At 41.5% G+C, this 25,496-nt stretch overlaps 2 protein-coding genes across 2 annotated transcripts; both read left to right on the forward strand.

The window, feature by feature from the left end:
* Positions 1-1,294: 1,294 nt before the first annotated feature.
* On the forward strand, positions 1,295-24,109 carry LOC135476881 (cytochrome P450 3A24-like). Its single transcript, XM_064757024.1, has 12 exons — positions 1,295-1,497; positions 11,895-11,992; positions 12,639-12,690; positions 14,526-14,622; positions 15,993-16,118; positions 16,878-16,966; positions 19,296-19,444; positions 19,716-19,747; positions 22,732-22,823; positions 23,025-23,162; positions 23,437-23,596; positions 24,020-24,109. The coding sequence occupies exons 1-12, from the start codon at positions 1,424-1,426 to the stop codon at positions 24,107-24,109; spliced, it is 1,197 nt and encodes a 398-aa protein (XP_064613094.1). The 5' UTR covers positions 1,295-1,423.
* LOC135476248 (cytochrome P450 6B1-like) lies at positions 20,426-22,805 on the forward strand. Its single transcript, XM_064756200.1, has 2 exons — positions 20,426-20,568; positions 21,700-22,805. The coding sequence occupies exons 1-2, from the start codon at positions 20,445-20,447 to the stop codon at positions 21,981-21,983; spliced, it is 408 nt and encodes a 135-aa protein (XP_064612270.1). The 5' UTR covers positions 20,426-20,444; the 3' UTR covers positions 21,984-22,805.
* Positions 24,110-25,496: the final 1,387 nt, after the last annotated feature.

Here is a 25,496-nt window from a genome sequence, read left to right on the forward strand (position 1 = left end):
AGGGAAACCCGGAGTGCCCGGAAGAAACCACTGGAAGAAATTACTGGTGAACTTGACCCCGTGACCTGCATACATGTATATGTACATCATGAACGACTTGGCAAATGGCCACACGAGAATCGTACACCGTTTATTGTTACTAAAATATAATTAAAGACGTGCAGCATAGAGAATAAAACCAAAGCAGCGAAGATAGAGCGATAGTTGGTAAATGGCCACACGTCACCGGTGAAATACGGCCTCTTGCCAATTTACCTCAGTGAGAGTTTTATAATTGTTCATGTAAATGCACAAATAGTAGCGATTTACATGCTTCCCACACCATGGCTTAAGCAGAATTAGGTAAAAAAAAAAAATAAAATGCAGTGATGTTAATTGCACTTTACTAGACGTCACTGGTCTGGAATTACTCAGATTGCAGTGTTGTCATCACATTGAGCATACATTCACGTTAAAACAATGCAAAGGGACCAGGCCTCCAGGATGTGCAGTTCACCACCAGTTCGTGCAGGTGCAAATTTGAACGAGGGTCAGATACAGACCAATATAGATGTATGTCAGCGCCTTGTATGCATAAAATGTACAGAATTATTTATATTATGCACTTTATCCACAATACAGTTTTTTCCTGTGTGTACCCAGGCCATACGTATACATAGATATTCTGATATATGGTAAAGGCCATTTTACATATCAATACATATATGTTATGCATATCTGTTTGTATTTCTCATTCACATGTATAAACTGTATGGTAAAATGACACTCGTATGGTAATGTGAGGCACCTCACCTGTGCTTTTTGAGCATATAGTTTATAATCATTAAACAGCAAAAGAAATGTAAACTACATATACCATAGATTCGATGATTAATTTGAAGGCCGGAGAGGAAGCCAGCATGAGCTGAACTTGAACTCACAACGACCGCATTGGTGAGAGACTCCTGGGTCATTACGCTGCGCTAGCCAACTGAGCCACGGATGCCCCATTGCCAGCTTAAAAGCTGTATATGGGTGTTCAGCCGTTAAAACCACGTGCCAATCTGACACATACATCTACATTAGCCGTCAAAGGGCCATATAAAGTGTGCTGACGGTGCTGCATTAAAATGTCAACTTGAAGTCTATGTATGACCGTGGTAGGCAATGATGACATACCTGTACTCTTTTGCAGAGCCACTGATTGTGCAGTATGCTCACTCAGGACAGCGAGATCGTGTACACAAGCACATAAGCAATTTTTTTTTCGTAAGTACAAACAAGGTCTGAACACAGTCGTTCTACTTTGTGACCTGCTTTATATACAAATAGAGCCAGCAAAGTTTAAAATCAGATATATTAGGTAGATGTTTTCGTAGCGAGAGCAGAGAGAACATACACGGCTGAGCGAGCTGAATTGGCGACTGCATGAACGTCCTCAAGCATGAACGTCCTCGGTCTGATCAACGTCCCGATTTGGGTCGTCGTTTTGATGACAGTTCTGTTTCTGTTTTACTGGTAAGCATATTTGGCACTGTATGTTGCATTTTACACACACTGGTGAGCATATCTAACAATTTGTGGCACATCACATATTACACACTGCACTTCATATATACTCGTCACTATTTAATTGACACATGCATTTATAGTGCGCTGTTGTATAAGTGAAATAATCTTTAGTACGGCATAAAACACCAATTAAATTAAGAAATCAATTTATAGCAGAGCAATGACCCAGGAGATCTCACCAATATGGACATTGTGAGTTCAAATTCAGCTCATGCTGGCCTTCTCTGCAGCCGTACGAGGGAAGGTCTGCAGCAAACTGCGCTTGGGCTCTGTCCAGTTTCCTCTTACTGTGATGCTGGCTGCCGTTGTATAAATCAGATATTCTCGAGAACGGCGTAAAATACCAATAAAGGAATCAATAAATAAATGCATTTGATACATAAAAAATGATCAGTACTTCGATAACAACAGCAGTCAAATACATAAATGAATAAATGAAGGAATAATGAATAAACAATGTAGGAATGCTACAAACTATTCAGTGATCACAAAATACATGCACAGATTGTGGAGACATTTCAAGGCCGTTATGTACTGTGATTAAATAGGTTAAGTGGCGAGTGCGTGGAAGATCAGTGCAGGTGTATGGCCCATGTATTCTATAGTTATGGCAATAGTGTTGCAATAGGGGAGTTTCAAGTTGGAACTCTTTTGTCGTCCCAGGTAAAACCAGTCCTACGCTGCCATGTGAATGGTGAAAAACTTTAGGCAACCTTGTTGAAATTGATTTACTGATCACCTGTCTCACCCTTTTCCAGAAGCACAAATGACACCTCTTTCCTTTAGAAACTTCTCAGGTTCACAAAAATTCAGATTCTCAATCTAAGTTATAGAGAATGAGATCAAAATTAGTTGCCTAACATTTTTTACAGGATCACATGATACAGTTCGACTTTTTCTACCTTCAACGTTAAAAGAGTTCGAACTCGAAACTTTCGCATTTTAGAAAGCTTCTAGTCAGTTGTCCAACGATTTTGCATGCTCCCAGTGATGTACATAATACAATACAAAGTACTCTTAAATGCTGCCTTACTTCATACATTTCGTCCGCACAAAATATGGTGACTATTTATTTTTTTGATTGATGTTTTAAGCCGTAATCAAGAATACTTCACTTATACAACGGCGGCCAGCACTATGGTGGGAGGAAACCGGGCATAGCCCGGGGGAAACCCACGACCATCCACAGGTTACATCCAGACCCTTCCACTTACGGCCAGACAGGAAGCCAGCATGAGCTGGACTCACAGCGACCGCATTGGTGAGAGACTCCTGGGTCATTACGCTGCGCTAGCGCGCTAATCAACTGAGCCACAGAGGCCCCTAATATGGCGACTGTTACGGTGCTGTGAAGAAGAAATATATATACGACTAATTAATAGATATGTACAGGTCACCCTTCGCTTGACATTACGAATTAGTGTCATAATTATATGTAGGTCTAGAAGAACTGCATGGACATCCGTACAAAATGAACCCGTCCGTACAAAAAGAACCTGCCAACACTTTTAGTCGAAAGTTGATAGTGATTCCAGAAAGCAAATCGGGTAAGCAAATCATTATGCATGTTTTCAATAGCCCTGACCTATGTTATGCTTTTTCCTAATTATTTCTAAAGTGCGATGTTAATATTGTTTTGAATGAGATTTCTATTGGTGCATACGTCGTCAGCGTGAGCCTCTCAGCAAATATATTATTTTAAATAAATAAGCACATCAACGCTGCCGCGAAAAGCAAAGACCATATGCTCTTTTACAAAGCCCCTGATTGTGCAATATACGCACTCAGTTAGGACAGACAGAACTTGTACACACGTGTATAAGCAGTTTGACCCATTTTTTTTCGTAAGTAAAAACAACATCTGAATACAGTCGTTCTACTTTGTGACCTGCTTTATATATAAATGGAGCTAGCAAAGGTTTACTGGTAGACCGAGCGGAGAGAACATAGACGGCTGAGCGAGCTGAATTAAGAACTGCGCATCAAGCATGAATGTCCTTAGCCTGATCAACGTCCCGATTTGGGTCGTCGTTTTGCTGACGGTTCTGTTCCTGTTTTACTGGTAATCATATTTGACACTGTGTTGCATTTTTACACATGCCTGTGAGTACATTAAGAACTTAATCGAAAGCACATTTGGCACTGTATGTTGCATTTTTACACATGCCTGAGAATACATTAAGAACTTAATCGAAAGCATATTTGGCACTGTATGTTGCATTTTACACATGCCTGAGAGTACATTAAGAACTTAATCGAAAGCATATTTGGCACTGTATGTTGCATTTTTACACATGCCTGAGAGTACATTAAGAACTTAATCGAAAGCATATTTGGCACTGTATGTTGCATTTTACACATACTGGTGAGCGTATCTAACAATTTGTGGCACATCGTATATTACATACTGTACTTCATATATACTCGTCAGTATGTAATTAACACTAATGCATTTATAGCGCGACGTCGTATAAGTGAAATAGGCTTGAGCAATGACCCAGGAGCCTCTCATCAGTTTAGTCGAACGCATATTTGACACTGTATGTTGTCAACAATCAAATGCATGAAGGAATAAACGAAGGAATAAATGAATAAATAATGTAGGAAGAAACAGGTTAAATGACGAGTGCGTGGAAGATCAGTGCAGGTGTATGGCCCATGTATTCTACAGTTATGCCAATAGTGTTGCAATAGGGAGTTTCAAGTTGGAACTCTTTTGTCCTCCAAGGTAAAAACAGTCCTACGCTGCCACGTGAATGTGAAAAACTTTAGGCAACCTTTTTGAAATTGATTTACTGATCACCTGTCTCACCCTTTTCCAGAGACTCTAATGACACCTCTATCCTGCAGAAAGCTCTCAAGCTCACAAACATTCACATCTACAATCTTCTCTTTCACTCCTCCAACGACTGGTTGACCCGTATCAGTACAATGGCTCGGGCGGGGCAGCTTACTTGACTTCGGTAAGCCGTCTCAGTGAAGCAGCACGAAATAAAAAGGCGGTGGAAACCCGTCCTGTAACAAGGAGGCACAATACACGTACATGCACCCTAAGGATTCCTTCGTCGTCATATGACTGAAAAATTGTTGAGTACGACGTTAAACCCAAGCACTCACTCACTCACTCACTCAGAAAAGAATTTCAGGCAGTTTTACAGGCTGAAAACCCATGTATAGCCTTTAAGTTGGCAACGCTGAAATTTGCACAGTAAAAATTGTTCAGTACGACGTTAAACCCCAAGCACTCATTCACTCACTCACTCACTCTTTCACACCTCCACTCTAAATTACTTTTTATGACACTTTTTACAGACGCCCATGCCACATGAAACAGTTGGACTCTTTCTATCTTCAACGATAAAAGAGTTCAAATTCGAAACTCCGGTATTCTAGAGAGCTTCTAGTCAGTTGTCCAGCATTTCGGCCAGATCCCAGTCCTGTATACACTGCAAAACAAAGGACTCTCAAATGCGTGCTTACTTCATACATTTCTTCTGCTATGAAGAAGAGAATACTTGTACGACTAATTACGAATTAGTGTAATAATTATATGTAGGTCTAGAAGAACTGCATGGGCATCTGTACAGAATGAAGGGATCCGTACATAAAAAATCTGTCAACGCTTCGAATTGTCATTCCAGAATTCAGATCGCGTGACCAAATCATTATGCATTTTTTAAATAGCTCTGACCTATGTTATGTATATTCCAAAAATTATTTCCTAATTTTTAAGTGCGATATTAATATTGTTTTGAATAAGATTTCTACTGATGCAGAAGTTTTGCCAGGGCGCCTCCGTGGCCGATGTCGTCAGCGTGCCAGCGCGGCACACTGAGACTTAAGCCTCTCACCAAATGTATTATTTTAAACAAATCAACGCTGTCGCGAAAAGCAAGGAATAATGATTTGTCTGTATGTGTGTCCTTCTGTGACGCTTTGGTTGCCGTGTAATTACTTCTGCAAATATTGTCCGATCTTGATAAAATTTTGCATCCATGAACACTTTGTTTAACTTCAGTTCGAAACCAATACCCATCCATTTATATATTTTGCATAATCAGTGATTTGCGTGATTTTCGTTCATCGCAGGTTGTTCCGTGCTATAACTGTTCCAAATATTTTCCAATTTTGATAAACGTTTGTGCGCAGGATGAATTTTTCGAACCGCAGATATCATTTGAAAACAACCCCTACTGGTCAATAAATTTGTATATTTAATGAACCCGTGATTGTCATTGGTCGTTAGTTTCTGTTCAAGTACTGATCAAAATTTTGTGTTCAATGAATGTTACCTCAGATAAAATTTTAAAAAAACCCTTTACGTAGTATTTCACCTAAACGACGGTGACCAGCATTAGGGTGGAGGGAAACCAGACAGAGCCAGAGACAAACCCACAGCCATCTGAAACTACTTGGAGACCACCGGAGACGAAGCCAGCATGAGACGAGTTCGAACTCACAGCGTTTGCATTTATGAAAGACTCATATGTAGTCAAGCTACGCTAGCCTGCTAAACACTAAGCCGCGGAGGCCCTCCTTTTGCGTATTAAGTGTGACGTATAAGCTCTTTGTGAATTTGCTTGGTGCAGACAGTTTAATCGGCCTGCTTCCTGTCCTATAACCCCTTGATAAAACAGTGATGTGCCTGTGTTTGTAATGAAAATTGGCCAACCTAAAATGTTTTTTTCATTGAAAATTGCATAAAATACTCTATATCTATGACTAAAGTAATTGGGTGATAACAGTAGCTTCATAGTCAAAATGATCGATGATGTCAGAAAGTTGCCGTTCTATTTTAAATCAAATGTGAGTTTGATTGAGTGCACACTGAAATATCCAGGTTACCCCACTGTCCTTATTTGTGTAGATAATAAATGTAATGCGTGTTGTAGATAAACCAGTACTTTATTGGATTCCGACTGCCAAGTTTATAGTCCCACATACAACAATCGAGCTTTGATGGTGCTTATGGTTTATTCGTGAAAAATGTATTTTTGTAATAATTATTCCTGAAGAATAAAAAATACATAAAACCCATGTTTATTTCTATAACACATATGAAACGATTCTACACTAGGAAAGTATGGCCTTGTTCTCACAGAGGTCAGCCCCTCGTGAGGCCTCCCCGGGTGAAAAGAATAGCTCCTCACCTCTCTAGTTAAGCTTGTCGTAAAAGGCGACTAACCTACAACACTCCCCTGTGGGCCCCAAAAATATAATAGGCTCACATCCTCTCGCTTATGTGAGAGGCAACCGATAAGCGACCTGTTCGCCGTGTGTTGCGACCCGTAATCTCTGAGGACGACATCCTGGTGGCTGAGGGCGTGTTGATCTTGCGAGATCCTCACGTCCAACACTCCAATTTGGCTCTTACTTTCAGAGAGACGGGAGGTCGGATGGTCCCGGTCCGATCAATCGGCTTGGTCACGTCTTGCCTCAGCGTGGTCCCAAAATTCCTCAGCATCCCCACTCTTTAGAGAATAAATGCGTTTTCTCAAATTTCGTTTACGAGATTGCGGTTGAGGCCGGTGTTCATGGGTCAGTTGAGTAGTTCATGTCTGATGTGCTACCTTCTTTACTGGGTGGAAGACGGAAGAGCCTGTGGTGGGGAATATGGTGTGCATATTAAGTCCATCAATTTGAGTATACTTCATGTGGAGTCCTTGGTGTGTCTCTTGATGGGTAACTCTGGTTCAGGTATCGCCCTTGGTGGCACTCCGTGGTGGGTGGGGAACACATGGGGTGAAATTCTTTACTTATTTAGCATGGCTTCTTTAAAACCTTCTCCAAATGTTTCTAATGTATCCATCAGGTCTTCGTCTCCGCTGACTTCATCAAGTCCGGAAAAACAAGAGGAAGTTATAAGTCTTGTCGAACTTGCATGATAATAGACCGGACGGTTGACCGACTTTCGGTGTTCCCTCAACGAAGAGTGAACAAAAACCGGTCTCAAAAATTCACCCCTTTCTTTTAAAAGGCCTCATTACGTCGTACCAGGGATATTAAAAAACGCAAAAGAAAAATTTGATCCGGAGACAGTCTTATTAAATGTTTCCGGCAACAACAATCAAAGAATTTACGTACATTAAACAAAATATCCGATATATCTGTTTTTCACACCCTCTCACTATTCCCTGACCAGCTGTCAGAGTATAATTCGTGATAGGGATGGCGATTTAATTGACCTATCCGAAGAAGAAATCTGAAAAGAACTAAATTCTCCGTCTTACTAGAGTTAAACGCTTCAGTACGAAATCTTGTAACATCCTTAAGCTAAATACATATCTGTTGACCTTCAAGGCTACCTCCCTTCAGTCGTATATGTACATTGGCCCTTATAGAGTTAATGTTGATTTATATATCCTTAATCCCTAATGAAAGTTGCTTCATTGGCCAAATATTTGGTCACGTAAATGGGCTATGCAAAAATAAACTGGTTTGTTTCCGATGCCGCAGTGAAGGTCATGATGGTTTCGACTGCAGAAACACAGTTAAGTTTTCAAATTGCGTAAACACGTGGCCTCTTCTAGAACTGTCCGCCTTACCTTTAAGGAAAAAAAAATTATCAACATAAAAATAAAAAAATATATATCTATGAGGATGTCCAGAAATTAGTCTCACTCTCTATTACTTCTCAAGAGATTTCTTGTGCCAATGTTGTCAAGCGAATAACACCTAACCTTTTACATGTTTAAATTGTTGGAGGACGTTGGTCTTTCAACACCAGATGTGGATGCGAAGGATAAACCACCGTGACTAGGGAGATTCTCCAAAAAACCTCCAAGGAGGGGTCGTCCTCGGTCCAAACATAAAAGAGAAATGTCCAGTACGCCTCCCTCATAATGTCTATATGTGACAAAATTATACAGTGAAATTGTCGAGGTCTTAGGGTAAATTTTATTGAAATAGCACAGCTTGTCCAGTCATTAAGTTTTGTTGCATTTTGTCTTCAGAAAACTGACCTGAAGAAGCGTGTATGATTCCTTTCCCAAAACCAGGCAAAGATCAATCTGATCCAAGTAATTACCGTCCCATAGCTCTTACTAGCTGTGTTTGTAAGACTAAGGAACGGATGATAAAGGATAGACCTGTTTGATTTCTTGAAACCAACAAGTTAATATCTTATATACACTGTGCTTGTCGTCAAGGTAGATCACTGTGGCATCACGTGATGGTTTTATTAATAATGAACATGTGGTGTCGATATTTTTTTGACCTTGAAAAAAGCCTACGACACCACATGGAAATATGGGATTTTGAAAGACCTGTCAAATATGGGGCTTAAAAGTCGTTTAACATTATTTGCATCTGAATTTTTATCTGATCGTCATTTTATATTACGGGTTGGGTCCATTCATTCTGACTCGTCTGAGCATGAAATTGATGTACCCCAAGGTAGTATTCCATCGCCTACTTTGTTCAGCATAAAAAACATTTATATTTATTTATTTATTTATTTATTTGATTGGTGAATATTTCACTTATACGACGGTGGGCCAGTATTATGGTGGGAGGAAACCGGACAGAGCCGGGGAAACCCACGACCATCCGCACGTTGCTGGAAGACCTTCCCACTAACTAAAAATAAATAAATTGACGGCCAAAAGAAACTACTACCCGCGAGTTAAATTTAACAGGCCTTTTCGGCAAATTAATACTAAATTATTGTAGGAAAACATTGTACAAAGCATATTCCCATGTGCGACAGGCGTCATATACGCCCACACGAATTTGTTTTGAGATATTCAGAGGGCAGTTGTTGACAGGCGAACATCGTCGCCAGAGGATGCGATGGGCTCGAATATACGCCGTTGGGCAGTAAGATGATTGGTAACGTGTTGTTTTCGCGGATGAAAGCCGCTTCTGCCCGTTCCAAGACGATGGCAGATAGCGAGTTTACCGTCGAAGAGGCGAACAAGTGGCTGCATCATGCGTCCAGGAGGTGGCACCGTTTGGTGGCGGCAGCGTGATGGTGTGGTTTGGGATTTGTGGAGAGGAACGGACACCTCTGGTCATCATCTCTAAGGGAACCACCGGCCCGGATAGCACAGTTGGTAGAGCTTCCGCTTCGGGACCGGTAGATCAACCCTGAGTCGAGTCACATGTAAGACATTAAAAAGAGGAATTCATGAAGGGGATCAGTGCAACGACTGGTTGGCCCGCATCAGTATAATGACTCGGGCGGGGTGTCTTACTTACCTTCGGTAAGTCGTCTCAGTAAAGCAGCACTAGATAAAAGAGCGGTGGAAATCCGTCCTGCTACAAGGAGGCACATTACATACACCCTAAGGATTCCTTCGTCGTCATATGACTGAAAAATTGTCGAGCACGACGTTAAACCCCAAGCACTCACTCTCTCTACGGGGAACCTATCAGCTCAACGTTACCTGGATGAAACGTCTGTTGTCCTGCCATTCCTTCAACAGCAGCCCAGCACCAGCATGACAGCGCCAGAGCCCATTGTGCAGAACTTCCTGGACGCCAACGACGTCAATGCCTTGCCGTGGCCTGCTCGTTCCCCCACATATGTCCCCCATAGAACACCTTTGGAATATCATGGGTCGTCGAGTAAGACAACGGCCACACCTTGCAGCAAACCGACAGAAATGGCGTTCGCTCTCAAGAAGAATGGCAACGAATCCACGTCATCTCATCAGACGACTAACTTTTTCTATGCGTCAGAGAGTTTTTCATGTGGGTGGCCACACGCGATATTGATTGGTTTTAATATTGACTTTGTGTACACTCTGCCCAAGATGGAATGGCTACTTTTCTACCCCTGCTCTTTTTTTTACTTGTAAAATGATTTTAGGCTGCATTGTCCGTTCTTACTCAACACTTTCAATATCTAAAGTCATTGGTCTTTTCAATATATTAAACTTTAGTCATCCTGTTTTTTGCTTTGGCGAAATAAATTGATTTGAACTCTTTGTAAAGTTTCTTTGGGCCGTAAGTTTGCAATGGTAATGGTATGTGGTGACTCGGTCTCCTGCCTTTGGCAATAAGTATAATAAATTTAAAAATCCACGAATACCTGAAATATTAGCCTTACACAGAAAACTAATTAAAAGAAGTAAAGATATTATATTCTGTTGGATACCGAGTCACATTGGTATCCATGGAAACACAGCAATAGACAGGTAAGCTAAGTCTGCTCTGAATAAACACATATCGAGAATAAAAATACATGTACTTTGAGCAGATTGTAGGTCAAATATTCCGAGATATATTCGTCGCCTTTGGGAGGGTGAATAGGATATACAGGTGCATAATGAACTGCACGTTATCCACCCTGTCATTGGATATAATTTTATACAAATGGTATGTCTCGAAGAGACGAAGTAGTTTTAATGAGGTGTCGTATCGGGCATTCTCCTCTAACTCACAATTTTATTCTTGATGCGGCCACTGCCCCACAGTGTGTTGGATGTGATGCCCAGTACGACATCAAACATGTCTTGGATGACCGTGTAGACTTTGCACATGTTCGACAAAGATTTTACACAGTTGACAATGCTGTCATAAAATTCTTGAGGGCCGTTGGCCTGTATCATAAATATAACTTTTAATTATTATTAATATATATAGACAGAAATATATATACATGTACAGTTTTCTGAATAAACTAGTTTAAAAATCTCGTGGTTTTCGAGGTTAAACTGTTTGATTTTTCTTACCTGCTTTTAAATATGTCCGAACGTTTTTATTTCGTTTTTTATGTTCACTATCGAAAACCAATAGCTGAATCATTGCCGATGTGACGTTAAACCATAATCATTCATTCATTCGCAGAAATCAAGATTGTAGATTCCGCCTAATGCGGCTATCGCTAAAAGTCAGAGGGAATGTTAGGCACATGGTGGAGGGCGATGGTTTACTCTTGTCACCCCCATCGTATCATTTTAAAACCCTTAATTACGGCGTTAAAAGTCAATCGAATAAAAATAAAATAAATCGAATGGGTAATAGAATGGGTAATAATCAATGACAACATCGATTGATTTATTTAATTGATGTTTTACGCCCGAACTTAAGAATATCTCACTCATACGACGGCGGTATAAAAGAATAAAACCTGAAGTAAAACTGAAGTAAGCTATTTCATTGATGGCACACGAACCTACATTTGCCAACTATCACCACTGTCGTCTCTACTCTGGTTTCGCTCTCTCTACTGTAGTCTTCTACATTCTATATAGCTGCCTATAGTCTTCTGAACAGTTGGCCCCACTTTCATTTGGACTGCTCAAAAGTAAACGGAGGTATACATATATGTTAGCACCAACCACTTTTTTGTGCTGAAAAGACAATCAGAACTAATGCTAGGTGTGTCTTTGTTTCAGGTACGCAACAAGAAATAATGGTATCTTCAAAAAGATACACGTTGATGGTCCTACCCCATGGCCTGTGGATGGGAAACGCCCACGAAGTGCTGATAAAGGTTCGTGTTTTGGTTGTCGACAACAGTCTTGTCTTAATATTGATGTCCAGGAAACTGGTTAAGCAAGAGTGCTAGAAGCAAATGATGTGTGCTGGAAACACATGTCCTACTAAGTGTGCTAGAAAGGAAAGTGTGCTAGAAACACAAGTGTGTGCCAGTACACGAAAGTGTACATCATAAAGCGAAAGTCAAAACAGAACAGCAAAGACAGTGTGAAATGTCAGTCGGACACACGTGATTAGTGAAATCCGACCCCTTGTCAATTTATCTCTGTTAGGATTTTCGATTAACCGTTCATGTAAATGCTTAAGACGTATCAACTAACACGTCCCCGTGCTTAAGCAGAAGAAATGAAAAGTCATATCTAGTGTTGTTAACACCATCACCATTTGATGTTGAGATGGCAAAGACAAAAACCCTGAACTATACATTTTGATATCAAATGAAAGGGTTATATTGCTTAATTTAGTTGAAATTGGCAATAAATCCCCAATCAAACAAAATGGAATCGAATTTTTTTTGTCTTTTAGGATAAGAAAAGAATTATAATAAAAAGAATACAATAAACCCGCGAGCCTCTTCCGTCAATCATATGTCACATTTGACTTTGCACTTCGTTAACAGTTCTAACTTCCCTTGATTCCAGGGATTCAACGAAACTTACGCCGATTGGTTCAGAAGTATGGGCGAGTGTTTGGGTACGTTCATGTAAACATTAGCCATCCCTACTTTATAAACACTAAAATATCTGTTAAGTATAACATCAAGTGTGTGGTCCGAATGCATGTCATTAATAACATAATACGGTGAATCTTTACGTTGGAACGAGAGTATTTGTGCAATATTTAAGAGAAATGTCTGTCGTTATAACAGATGCATTCTATCACAACTCAGACATTAGAGTAATCTCATTGTTATGTTTGGGAGCGGAACGTGGCTCAGTGGTAGCACGCGCGATTCCAACCACCTGACACGAAGAAATTCCGGGACCAATTGAGGACTGGGGGTTTGTGAATTCTCTGGCTCTCAGCGTTCGTGAACCTTGGCGACAATCAGCTGTGTTGATATCGTACCATGTGCTTTATACCAATATTGCCGCTTACTTTGACAGTTTCTCAAGGCACAGAAGTAAATTGCAGTGATTAAATAGTGTTAACCTTATAATAAATTACACGGGTGAAGTAATTATTACTACACAGTTATTATTGTGGTTGATTAATTCCATCACAGCGGTACTACCAAATGATAACAGCATTGGATAATGGCACTGATACCTTGCGTCAAGGGAAGTAACCTATGCATTACGAAAATACGGAATATAACCGAGAAGGAGTGACCGTTTATCATTACTGTTCATTATGTAGTTTATTGGTAGACGCCACTCGATGGTCGATTCGATTCGTCTAATCAATTCACGTGTTGCTGCCTCGCGTGACAGCACTGAGAGGTCAGAGAATTTTAGTATAATGTGACTGGGTGGGTTGTCATGTCCTTTGCCTTCGGTATGATGCTCCAGTGGCGGCAACATTTTGGCGGCATAGATTCGCCCTGACACCAAAGATATTGTCTCTGTACACATATATATTGACTCCTCGTCGTCATAGGACTGACGGCACACTAAATGTACACACATCCAATGGCTCCCCGTCGTGTTCTATGACTGAAAAACATTGTTAAGCACGGCATAAAGCATCCATCCATCCAACCATCCTGACTCTATGGCAGTTCTCGGACCGGTAGATCCAGGATCAATCCTTGGTCGAGTCACACCTAAGACTTTAAAAGAGGAAGTTGTAACTTCCTCGCTTGGCGTTCAGCATGAATTGGATAGTGCAACGACTGGTTGACCCGTATCAGTATAATGGCTCGGGCCGGGGCGGCTTACTTGCCTTCGGTAAGTCGCCTCAGTGATGCAGCACGAAATAAAAGAGCGGTGGAAATCCGTCCTGCAACAAGGAGGCACATTACACGTGCATGCACCCTAATGATTCCTTCGTCGTCATATGACCTGAAAAATTGTTGAGTACGACATTAAACCCCAAGCACTCACTCACTCACTCTATGGCAGTTCCAACAAAACACATCCCTTTTTTTAATCCAATTTTTACTTTTGGGGACAAAAGAGATTGATCTACATATAAGCACTCTCATATCCAGAATAACCAATCATTTGGAAACAAAATCCGGGAAAACTAATTTCGCGACGGACAGACGGGATGATTGATTCAAAGACAAGTTGTCAAAACTGTTGCGCCACCACCCCTACCCACCACCCCTACCCACCATCCCACACCCACACCCCTACCCCACACCCCTACCACCATCCCATCACCACCACCACTTCCAGCAACCCACCAATCCGGGATCCGTTAGAGGATTAATTATTTATAAATGGCGATATCACCTTAGGCCAACATATCTGTTAATCAACTTCTTAAGCGCGTAAATTCATATGTTTAACACTAGCCCACGCCTAAATATTGAGAATTATTACACAATGTAATATTTACACCACGTCTAATTTCTGCTTCAGCCATTTTGAAGGGTCCCTCCCACTACTGGTCGTTGGGGACGCAGACATGCTAAGGGAGATAACTGTGAAGGAATTCAGCTCATTTACCAACAGAAGAGTAGGTATTCATGGACAGCAGGATATCTCAGATCATTCTCTTCATACTGATATACTGAATGCCAGGTTCCATGCTTCTATCATCAAGGGTACAATATACCAACATATCCGCAACACTAAGTTAATTATATATTAGCTGAGACAAAGCTACAATTAATTTCCCATTTACTTTACTGTCTTCGGAACACTGTCCCCATATCACCTAGCCGGAAAGCTTCGGGTTCGGTAATCCCAAACATCTGACACAACTCCAGTCAGGTTCCTAATAAGAGTTGACCGATGAAATTTTCTCAAAATTGCCAAACAGCTGACAGTTAAACCTACCCAGTCAGAGACCGGTGGAAAGGATTTTTCTCTACTTTTGCCTAGTGTACACCACTTCCTAAAAAAACATACAAATTCACACCTCGGATAAAACTTTGAAGCATCTGCTTAAAAATGATACCACAGGGATAAAGCAGGGATTACATTCCCGACAACGAAGGCAATCATTGTGGGTTTAAAGACACGTAGAAGCGTCCGTCAGCAACGTCCCTCCTGCTATGCTCGTTGGCTACACTGTTGGCCCCCTGAGGTATGAGCGAAATATTCTTGAGTATGGCGTAGAACATCAATCAAAGAAATAAGTAAAATAAGTAAGTTGAACACCATGCGCTGTTTATTTCAAAATCTAACACCTCTCATATATGACACCTGGGCCTTCCAGAATAAGATTATTTCTTTGAATCGACATCAGCCAGTTTGTGCTTAATGCCGGACAGAAGATCAAAAGATCAATCAATTAATCAGTAAATAAAATAAATCGATTAATTAAAAAAAACAAACAGACGAAAGAAGAAAAAACAACCACATGCACAAAACAAACCAACAAGGAAACAGGCAGAGAGCATTCATTTAATAACATTTTGTGGGTTATTTTTTCTGCTCCACTGCATATTTCACCATATAAAAACCTTGTTTTTGCCATTGCTTTCCATGCAATAACTGCCCCAAATATTGTCTGATTCTGATACAATTTTTTATACAGGTTCCTTGTGCTTAATCTCAAATCAATTTTATTTACGTGTTGATTAATTCCTTAATAGTAAAACGTTCAGTTGTAATAAAATCAAAAAAAAAAAGGTTTGTCCCTGACAAGTCACACTGAGTACGTGAGACGCCTGTTCACGATTGATGTCTTTCGGTTTACTAAACATTTAAAATTTTGTATATTATCCTTTCAATATACTTGAGTATGCATGTGTGATAAACTGTATATGACAGGCTACAGCAGTGTTGCGTTACCCCTTGAACATAGTTCAGTATGTATCTAGCAGGGCTGTTGTGCATTGATACTCACCATCTTTGATTATAACCTGTCTTCCCTGCCAGAGCTTTGGGATCTTGGAGGTGGCGGAGCAGCCATTGACGGATTTCCTCACCCTAATGGAGAATGACGACTGGCGCCACAACCGTAACTCCCTCACACCGACTTTCAGCGGCGGCAAACTGAAAAAGGTCAGTCAAGTTCACGGCTTGCTGGCAGGACATGTCCGTGCTTGAGAATTTTATATATGTCTTTTTGCTTGTTGTCGTTGTCATTTTTATTTCTGTCATCATGCGGGTGTTAAAAAACTGGTAAATTGTTATTATTCTAATAATCTGCAAGTAATCATTACGTGGCCTAAAGGTCACATTTCACAGTACTCATCCCCCATGGGGTTTCCGGGTTGAGTGAATAGGACCTCATCTCTCTGGGCAAGCTTGTAGTAGGAGGCGACTAACGTAGAGCTCTCCCGTGTTGGTTCGAAGAATATAATAGGCTGACATCTTCTCGGTTGTGTGAGAGGCAACGGGGGGAGGGGGGGCGTGAGGACCTGTTTGCCGTGGGTTGCGACCCGTAATCTCTCAGGACGGGATTCTGGAGCTGAGGGTGTGTTGGTCTTGCGAGATCCTCACGCCCAACACACCACTGGCCCTTATTTGGAGAGAGATGGGAGGTCGGAAAGGTCAGGTCCGATCAGTCGGCTTGGTCACGTCTTGCCCTTATGTGATCCCAAAATTTCTCCAAAATATTGCCGATATGGCGATAAACCATAATCATTCATTCATTCATTCATTCATTCATTCATTCATTCATTCCCACCATTTAACATGTTGCATCAGAATAAATGTTGACATTTTACCATGTGAGATTTCTAATTAGTATAAGTATACGTGGGACAAGTTCTGTTTATCACACTGGGATGTAATCGTAATATTTATACTGTCTGACAGATGACAGGCTTGATCGTCGATGCCGGACAGACGTTTGTGAACACACTGAAGAAGAAGGCGGATACCGGAGAGCCAGTTGACATGAAGCAGTAAGCAGAACTGTCTGCACGATTTTACTGTTTGATTGATATATGCTCTGTCGAGAGGCTCATACGAGTGAAAAATGACATAACCCGTGTTAACCAATGAACATAGTGAACATTATGAGCAAAATACCTTTGCAATCGAGAACAAATTGCCATAAATCGAACTGGAGGTGTACCTACATATAAGTCTACAAAAACTTATACAGTGACAGGGTGTTGACAACCGAGTCCATCATTTCTAACAAACTTCAGCAAAACCTGGCGTCACCAGTCAATCTCCATTACGAATTCGGTAAAATCTGACCTGTGTGCATCTTCACGCTTCACTTCGTCACTATGACGGGGGCCTCCGTGGCTCAGTTGATTAGCGCGCAGGCGCAGCGTAATGACCCAGGAGTCTCTCACCAATGCCATCGCTGTGAGTTCAAGTCCAGCTCTTGCTGCCTTCCCCTCCGACCGTACGTGGCACGGTCTGCCAGCAGCCTGCAGATGGTCGTGAGTTTCCTCCTGCCATGATGCTGGAGGCCATTGTATAAGTGAAGTATTCTAGAATACAGCATAAAAACACCAATCAAATATATACTCTGTCAAAAAAGAAACGCAACACCTGTCCTCGGATATCAAAAATTCGTTCGAATAAAGTTATTGCTTCCAAACTAAATTTTAGCCAAATGTAATGAAATTATACACGTTTTTAATGAAGATTACCATCCAAACAACTGCCTTTTCTCTCCTAAGTGTATTTTATTGCTTATGACGTCACAACGCATGGACTGACCCTGTTGACGTCGCACACAGAACCATTCACATGCAAATCATGTCAATGGCAGTTATAGTGTGGGGGTGTATAAAAACCCATGTGCTTTCGTATTTTATTCATTCATTCGTCGACGAAAGGCAGTCGGTAAAATGCCGCGACTGAGTGCTGCCGACCGTCTTCAAGCCGGAGAAAGTTTTGGTACTATTGCACGACACCTAAATGTTCACAAAACAACGATATCCCGACTTTGGAGCCGTTACAAGAACTTTAATTCAACCAACGATCGCCCGAGAAGTGGAAGGCCAAGAATCACGACCCCACTTCAAGATCGGTACATCCGGGTCCTTCACCTGCGTAATCGGCATGCCCTACCAACCGTGACTGCCACACAAATACCAGGTTTGAGGAGAGTGTCGGCTCAAACGATTAGGAACCGTCTGAAAGAAGCGGGTTTACGTGCCTGTAGACCAGTTGTTGGACCTGTACTACGCCCCTTACATCGACGCCTACGACTCAGGTGGTGCAACAACGTAAGGATATGGACTTCACAAAACTGGAGGCGCATCTGGTTTTCTGATGAATCCCGTTTTCTTTTGACACGTCACGACGGAAGACAGCGTGTGTATAGGAGACGTCATGAACGCTTTGCGCCCATCTGCGTCCGGCAGGTGGACAGATTTGGCGGAGGCAGTGTTATGGTTTGGGGAGCCATCTCGTACAACCAGAAATCAGACTTGGTGATCGTTCCAGGGAACCTGACAGCCCAACGTTACATCAACCACGTGTTACAGCCTCACCTTCTCCCGATTATTGACCGGCAGACACAGCTTTTTCAACAGGACAACGCCAGGCCTCATACTGCACGTGCAACAATGAACTTTCTGCAGGATGCCAACGTCAATGTCTTGCCGTGGCCCTCTAAATCACCAGACCTCAACCCTATTGAACACCTGTGGGATACTCTGGGTCGACACGTGCGTCAACGTCAGCCACCGCCACAGACGCTTCAACAGCTCGCCGTTGCGTTACAGGAGAAGTGGAGGGCCATTCCCCAGGAGAGAATCCGGCGTCTTATCCGTTCTTGTCCAAGGAGATGCCGTGCAGTGATTGCAGCTCGTGGTGGTCATACGAGATACTGAGGAAGACGCCCCCTGGTGAGCAACTGGTGTCTGTGAGATGACTTTTGAAAAGACAGTTTTAAACATGACCATCTTGATTATTATTCTGCCAAATTTCTGACTTCTGTCTTCAATAAGAAAAAAGTTGTGCCGTCCTAAAAGTAAATATTAAAATCTCTAAAATACGGGGTTTGCGTTTCTTTTTTGACAGAGTTTATAAATAGATCATAAATTTTAACAAGAACACCTCATGGTCGTTTGCCCTGGTCACTCTGGATTATGTTAATTATCCATCTGCGTCAGATCGGTGAACTCTTTCAGCAGAGATCGTAGACGGGAGGCTATAGGCTTTTGCATGAGGAGAGGATATGGCGACTTACAGTTAAGGTTATTTTACTTAAACTGACCATCACTTTAACTGAACATTGCACTGAATTGTTTTGTAATGTTTCAGACATACTGGAGCCTACACCATGGACGTCATCGCTGCCACAGCGTTTGGCATTAAACTGGACACTCAGACCACACCAAACGATCCTTTTATCAAACACGCTAGTAAATTTTTCGAGTTTTCCGTGCTCAACCTTGGCTTTATGATCTTGTGTAAGTGTTAAACAGTGTGACCGTTCGCATGTTATAAAGCTAATATTAAAATATTTACAAAAATTTTAAAAGTCCACCAAAGACTTGAAGCTCTAAGAAAAGAATGTCAATATTTTCTAACTTCCAAAAAAGTTCTACCCGAAAGTTCATGCGTGAAACCCATATACATTCTTTGCTTTCCTCCGCATTATTGTCCAGTTTCACATAATGATATAAATGGTGATGGTCGATTTTGCTTTTGTGAGGTTGATAAAGTTACTTCTTTTTTCAGTTTTCTTTCCGTTTCTGAAACCCTTAATCAAGGTTTTCAAAATACCACTCTCGCCGGAAGAATCCATGCACTTACTTCAGTAATGTCGTGAAACAAGCACTGGAAGAGCGAAGAAACAACCCGGGGGTAATGTGCGAAAACTAAATTGTCGGAAAGACTTAACGAAAAGTGAAAGCTAAACCAAATGCATATATCCTTGGTTAATGTATTCCATATAAAGTTTTAATAGCATACCTTCATTTGTTTCATGTTGCAATTCAAAGTAGACAAACTCATGCACATGAGAAAACGAAAGCGCTCCCATTTTATAAATTTTAACCAATCAGACTCGAGTTACTTCAATAACCCTTGGAGCAAGCAGTTTTTGAGACGTCACCCGAAGCCAGTGTTTCCCTTTTAGCTGTGTGAGGCGCGGGTATAAGTGGCGCCGACATTGCGTTGGTGCCTTCTCAAAAATGACGTCCCACGGCATTATAAGAATTCTAGGAGAAAACTTCATTTATACACTGATCAATCACGTTAAGACAAAATGGATATGCCCGTCTATATCTGTTTCCATCTGTCTTCCTAAATAATAAATATTACATGATTGGTTGTCTTTTAAGTGTGTAAGGTCTGCTGCTGCCATTCAATACGTGAAGGTGTTTGTATATTTTAGGTAAGTTTATGACGTTTGCACGTGTTTTTCACTTCTGTTATCTTTAGAAATATTTTGACTTCTTACAACTAATGATCAACGCAGAGAAGGAAGCCCAATCAGTGTCGGGAAACACGAGAGTTTCCCAGAGCAACGGAACAGTCGATGAGTCTGAAGGGGATGATGGTTACTGGAAGGACAAAAGGAAAGGACAAGGTATTCTTCATGGATCTCATTCAGCATGGAGAATGTCACTTCAACCGCTATAATATTGCTCAATATCGCCGTAGCATAACGGAGTGAGACGTTATGAGGGATTAGAAAAGTGGGGGTGTTTTCATTAGCTCAGGCGTCAGCATATAAATTTTGGTTAACCCTAGTCCGTGTGAGTAAGGTGTACATATGTATAGAAGTGTATATATGGTAGCACTTTATTATAGTCTGCCATATTCTGGTGAATAGTTGCAGGAATTTTCTTTGCCAACATGTGTGAACCCTTCCTCAACCCTCTGGCACAGAAAAGTCACCAATACCACAATTTACATCTTCCTCAACCACCTCACACACTGAAGGTGTAAGGAAGCCAACGCAGACACGTAACCATTACCACACTTTACAAATTGTCCCTTCCTTGGCGATCTAACACAGACATTGTAGTTGTAAGGAAACCAAAACAGATAAGTACAACTTAACCCTTCCCCAACAATCTGACAAAGACAAGTAACCAATACCACACTTTACAACTTGTCTCTTCCTCGGCGATCTTACACAGATATTGTAGTTGTAATGCAAGCCAACACAGACAAGTAAACCAGTACCACATTGTACAACTTAACCCTTCCCCAACAATCTGACAAAGACAAGTAACCAATACCACCCTTTACAACTTGTCTCTTCCTCGGCGATCTTTCACGGATATTGTAGTTGTAATGCAAGCCATCTGAAAACAAAACATTAATTAAACCCTATTTACAATATCTATTTTACAATTTTATCTCAAAAAAAAGCCGCTCAGAGTGTCCGGGAAAAACCACGGACCTGGTTTTGAAGAGTGAGTGACTTATATAACGATGGTCAGTGTTATGGGTGGAGAAAACTGGAGTGCCCGGTGTAAACTACCCGCCTTCGGCAAGTTACTGACCAGCTTTCCCTCGTGTGAAATAGATTAATTGCTCACCAAATTTGTGAAAGACATGTTGTCTTCAACGAATCTTAGGCTGCGCAAAGTAACACTAACGTTACTGACAAGTGTCTTAACAAATTTGCCACGCCCTGCTCACCCCTAGACGTGACCAGAAGGTATGATTGAATCTTTTAACCTGTTCCTGACTGTTACTGATCTTGTAGGCTTGACTGACTCTGAGATTCTGGCGGCCTCGATCCTGTTCTTCACAGCGGGTTTCGACACCACGGCCTCAACACTGGCCCACCTGTTCTACCACCTGGCCATGAATCCTGACCACATGGACAAACTCATCGCCGAGATTGACGAGCACTATCCGGATGTAAGTCACCTGTCACTCACTTACACACTCACACACCGGTCCTACCACCTGGCCATGAATCCTGGCCACGCGGACAAACTTATTGCGGAGACTGATGAGAAGTACCCGGATGTAAGTCACCTGTAACTCACACTCACACACCAGTCCTACAACTGGCCATGACTCCTGACCACACGGGCAAATTATTGCGAGATTGACGAGTGCCCAGGAACCTCTCATTAATGCGGTCGCTGTGAGTTCAAGTTCAGCTCATGCTGACTTCCTCTCCGGCCGTAAGTGGCACGGCCTCCAGCAACCTGCAGATGGTCGTGGGTTTTCCCAGGGCTCTGTCCGGTCTCCTTCTACCATAATGCTGGCCGCCGTCGTATAAGTGAAATATTCTTGAGTACGACGTAAAACACCAATCAAAATAAATAAATCTATCTCATGTTGGTTTTCTCTCCATCCATACGTGGAGGTCAGCATCTGCCTGGGGATGGTCGTGGGCTTCCCCAAGGCTCTGCCTGGTTTCCTCTCACCATAATGCTGGTCGCCGCCGTATAAGTAAAATGTTCTTAAGTACGGCGTAAAATGCCATTCAAATAAATAAGTAAATAAATAAAGAAAGAAATAATAAGAAATAAACGGTTATGCTGTAATTGAATAGCACATCATGACCATATCAACGCACTGTGCTTAAGACCTTAAGCAAATGGTAGCGCCAATTATGTGTCACTTCTGTTGTAGCCTGGGTAGAGATTCTTCCAAAATCCTTACTTAGCGTTAAATATGCCGTTATACTCAGAAACTTTTCAAACATGTTGCGAGGGTAAAAGTGCTCATTGCCTGTCGGCTTCGGTACACGGTTTTATAGCATGAGCCTTTTTCATTTTAGGGAAAGGTGCCTGACTATGAGGGCATCGGCAAGCTATCTTACCTGGACAAGGTGATCCAAGAAGGACTGCGCATCAACCCTCCCCTCGCAAGGTAAGCACGGTACACCTGAGGAAAACCCATATTCATATATTGCATACTTTATTTTGGCTGCTAAAGTGTCTTGTATACGTCAAATTATGTGAATGGCAGTGTGGGGTTATTTCAGGCAATTCACAACCAGTTCTGTTCCTGGAGATGTTCAGGTGTGCTGTTTTGTTGATACACTGACACCTTTGTTTTGTGGTGTTGTAGAATGGACAGGATATGCAATCGTGACTGCACAGTTAGAGGTGTTCACATTCCAGCAGGAATGGGCGTGGCTTTACCCATCTACATGATCCACCATGACCCCGGCTACTGGCCCGACCCGGAAGTCTTTGATCCAGAAAGGTGCGAATGTACTTTTATTCCGGGGTATAATCTTCACCCTTGTATGAAAAAGAAAAATGACTTCAAGACTTTCCCCTTTTGCTCTCAGATACTGTCAGATAACTGGAACAACTAGCCGAATAGATAAAAAACATAGTGGTCTTTCGTGATATTTTATGTACATTTTATTCATCAGATTCGTATGACCTGTCGTCATTTTAGGTCTCGTGACTGTACTTGCATGATTGCACAAATAACTGACAATGTAATGGTGCTTGTGATTTTCGTTGGTCAGATTCTCCCCGGAAAACAAGGAGAAGCACCACCCACTTCAGTGGATCCCGTTCGGGTACGGTCCCAGGAACTGTATCGGAATGAGACTGGCTTTGTTTGAAATGAAGGTTATCACTGTTCAACTCTTACAGAAGTACAGATTTGTCCCCAACGGCAAAACTGTAAGTATGACAGTTTTAATATTTTCATTATATAAATGATCTTTGAAGTGTTTGTAGGGGAAATATATATTAGGGAAATTCTCCATACTTTCTTAATAGGGTAGTTTCGAGTTCAGACTCGATGAAGGTAGAAAGTCCAACTGTATCATGTGACCTGTCAAAAATATTAGGCAACTATTTTTGATCACCCTGCGCAGGTATAAGCGTGACGATCTCAGCTATTCTTCACACGCGAATAACTTGGTTATAACAGATATCAGATTCTGCCTATTGCGAAACCACCAACTTTCCCTAAACAAACCTTCTTTAAAAACTTAAATTTTCACTCGATTTTCTTTCTTGGTTTCGTTTTTTGCGGGTTGGGGGGTGGGGGTGGGGGACAGTTATGGAGTAATTATGTTCTTTTGTCTGCTTGAATTATAGAAACCTCTGAAGTTTGGGAATAATCAAGTACTGTCGAGCACAAAAAGTGGAGTGTGGGTGACGGCCGTACACAGGGAGAAAAGGCAATGATGTATCCGTGCTCGACAACGTCAACGAAGAAAATGATGCCGACAACGACCTAATGTTTAATTCTATACCTTCTTTCAACAACTTTGAGCCCGACTTGGAGACAAAATGACCAAACATGTGGCATATGGTAATCAGGTGCACTTAGATATGATCGTTTCCATAGCTCTTGACAAAGTTTGTGTTTATATATACTATCGTAATGACATTTATTGCACATTAAATCCTGAATAAAACGTTTATATTTTAATACTTACTTTGTACCCTCGTGAGTAAATAAAATCATATTTTTTACTGATACCTACATAAATATATACCTGAGTTACAAAATTATTGTGAGATTTCCCTAAAATGTCTACTAGACATTTTAAACAAGCTGCCAATCAACAAAATTTCCAATCTCCCAAGTTTTTTCCAACCTGGCTGCCGTCGTATATGTGAAATATTTTGGACTACGTCTTAAAACAGGAAATAGATAAATAAATTTGTCGATACGCTTGTATATATTGTGGGATGTTTCGTTTTTGTCTTTTAGACATTTGACTATATACTTTGTAGAATGCCTAACTCTAACTGACTACAGATTTTTAGCCATGTAACAGTTATGTAACATTGTGTCTTAAATAAAAAAAATATTAAAAAATTACCTTTATTATTACTATTATTATTATTACAGCTAGTGAACCCTTACACACAATTAGAACCCACCCCCATGAAGAACTTTTACTCTGCATGACTCGTTCATCGCAGTCCACAGCTCTACGATTCCACCATGTAATTGAAACATTACGATCATCAGCTAAGCTACGTTAAGGACCTGTCCCTCTAATCCTACAAATGCGAGCTGTGCCATAAAACATTTCATATGGCTCAGGATTGCACCAACACCATTCGCCCAATGTGCCCGGGTACCCGCAAACAACACAATATTTTCGAAAAGTTCGTGGATATGGGCATTTACCTCCGGGAAGACGAAGACAGGATATTCCCTTACCGAGCATGTCACGACCTCCAAGCAACTATCGGCCGAATGGCACGGACACCCCATAACATTCTCATCAGAGTTAAAATGAACTCCACCGTCCCCACACACGACCAGTCCGTGTGCGATCCCTACGCTTTTCTTCGGAACGATGACGGCTTACCTCAATACCATCAGCCGAGCTCAGTTGCAATTCATGGATAATTCACACAGGACTACGCCTACATCCTGGACCAGTTGCAAAAGTGCATCGATCCCAACAACAACAAACGGTCTTACACTCGGCCGATGCGAGACAACTTCGTGGCCTATATCCATCAACTCTCTGGCCCCGATTCAACTCGGGGAAGTATGACCTGAACTTGACCAGGTGGAGTTAAATCTGTTCCTCGATCAAGTCAGGTGATT

This window comes from Liolophura sinensis, chromosome 10 (genome assembly GCF_032854445.1).
Source record: "Liolophura sinensis isolate JHLJ2023 chromosome 10, CUHK_Ljap_v2, whole genome shotgun sequence".
Taxonomy (NCBI): Eukaryota; Metazoa; Mollusca; class Polyplacophora; order Chitonida; family Chitonidae; genus Liolophura; species Liolophura sinensis.

Excerpts from the sequence above, each read along its gene's own strand:
- LOC135476881 (XM_064757024.1), top strand. The coding sequence starts at position 1,424 with ATGAACGTCCTCGGTCTGATCAACGTCCCGATTTGGGTCGTCGTTTTG. Across the intron at positions 1,498-11,894 it reads GTTCTGTTTCTGTTTTACTG|GTACGCAACAAGAAATAATG; the intron begins GTAAGCATATTT and ends TCTTTGTTTCAG. Across the intron at positions 22,824-23,024 it reads ATCAACCCTCCCCTCGCAAG|AATGGACAGGATATGCAATC; the intron begins GTAAGCACGGTA and ends GTGGTGTTGTAG.
- LOC135476248 (XM_064756200.1), top strand. The coding sequence starts at position 20,445 with ATGATCAACGCAGAGAAGGAAGCCCAATCAGTGTCGGGAAACACGAGA. Across the intron at positions 20,569-21,699 it reads GGACAAAAGGAAAGGACAAG|GCTTGACTGACTCTGAGATT; the intron begins GTATTCTTCATG and ends CTGATCTTGTAG.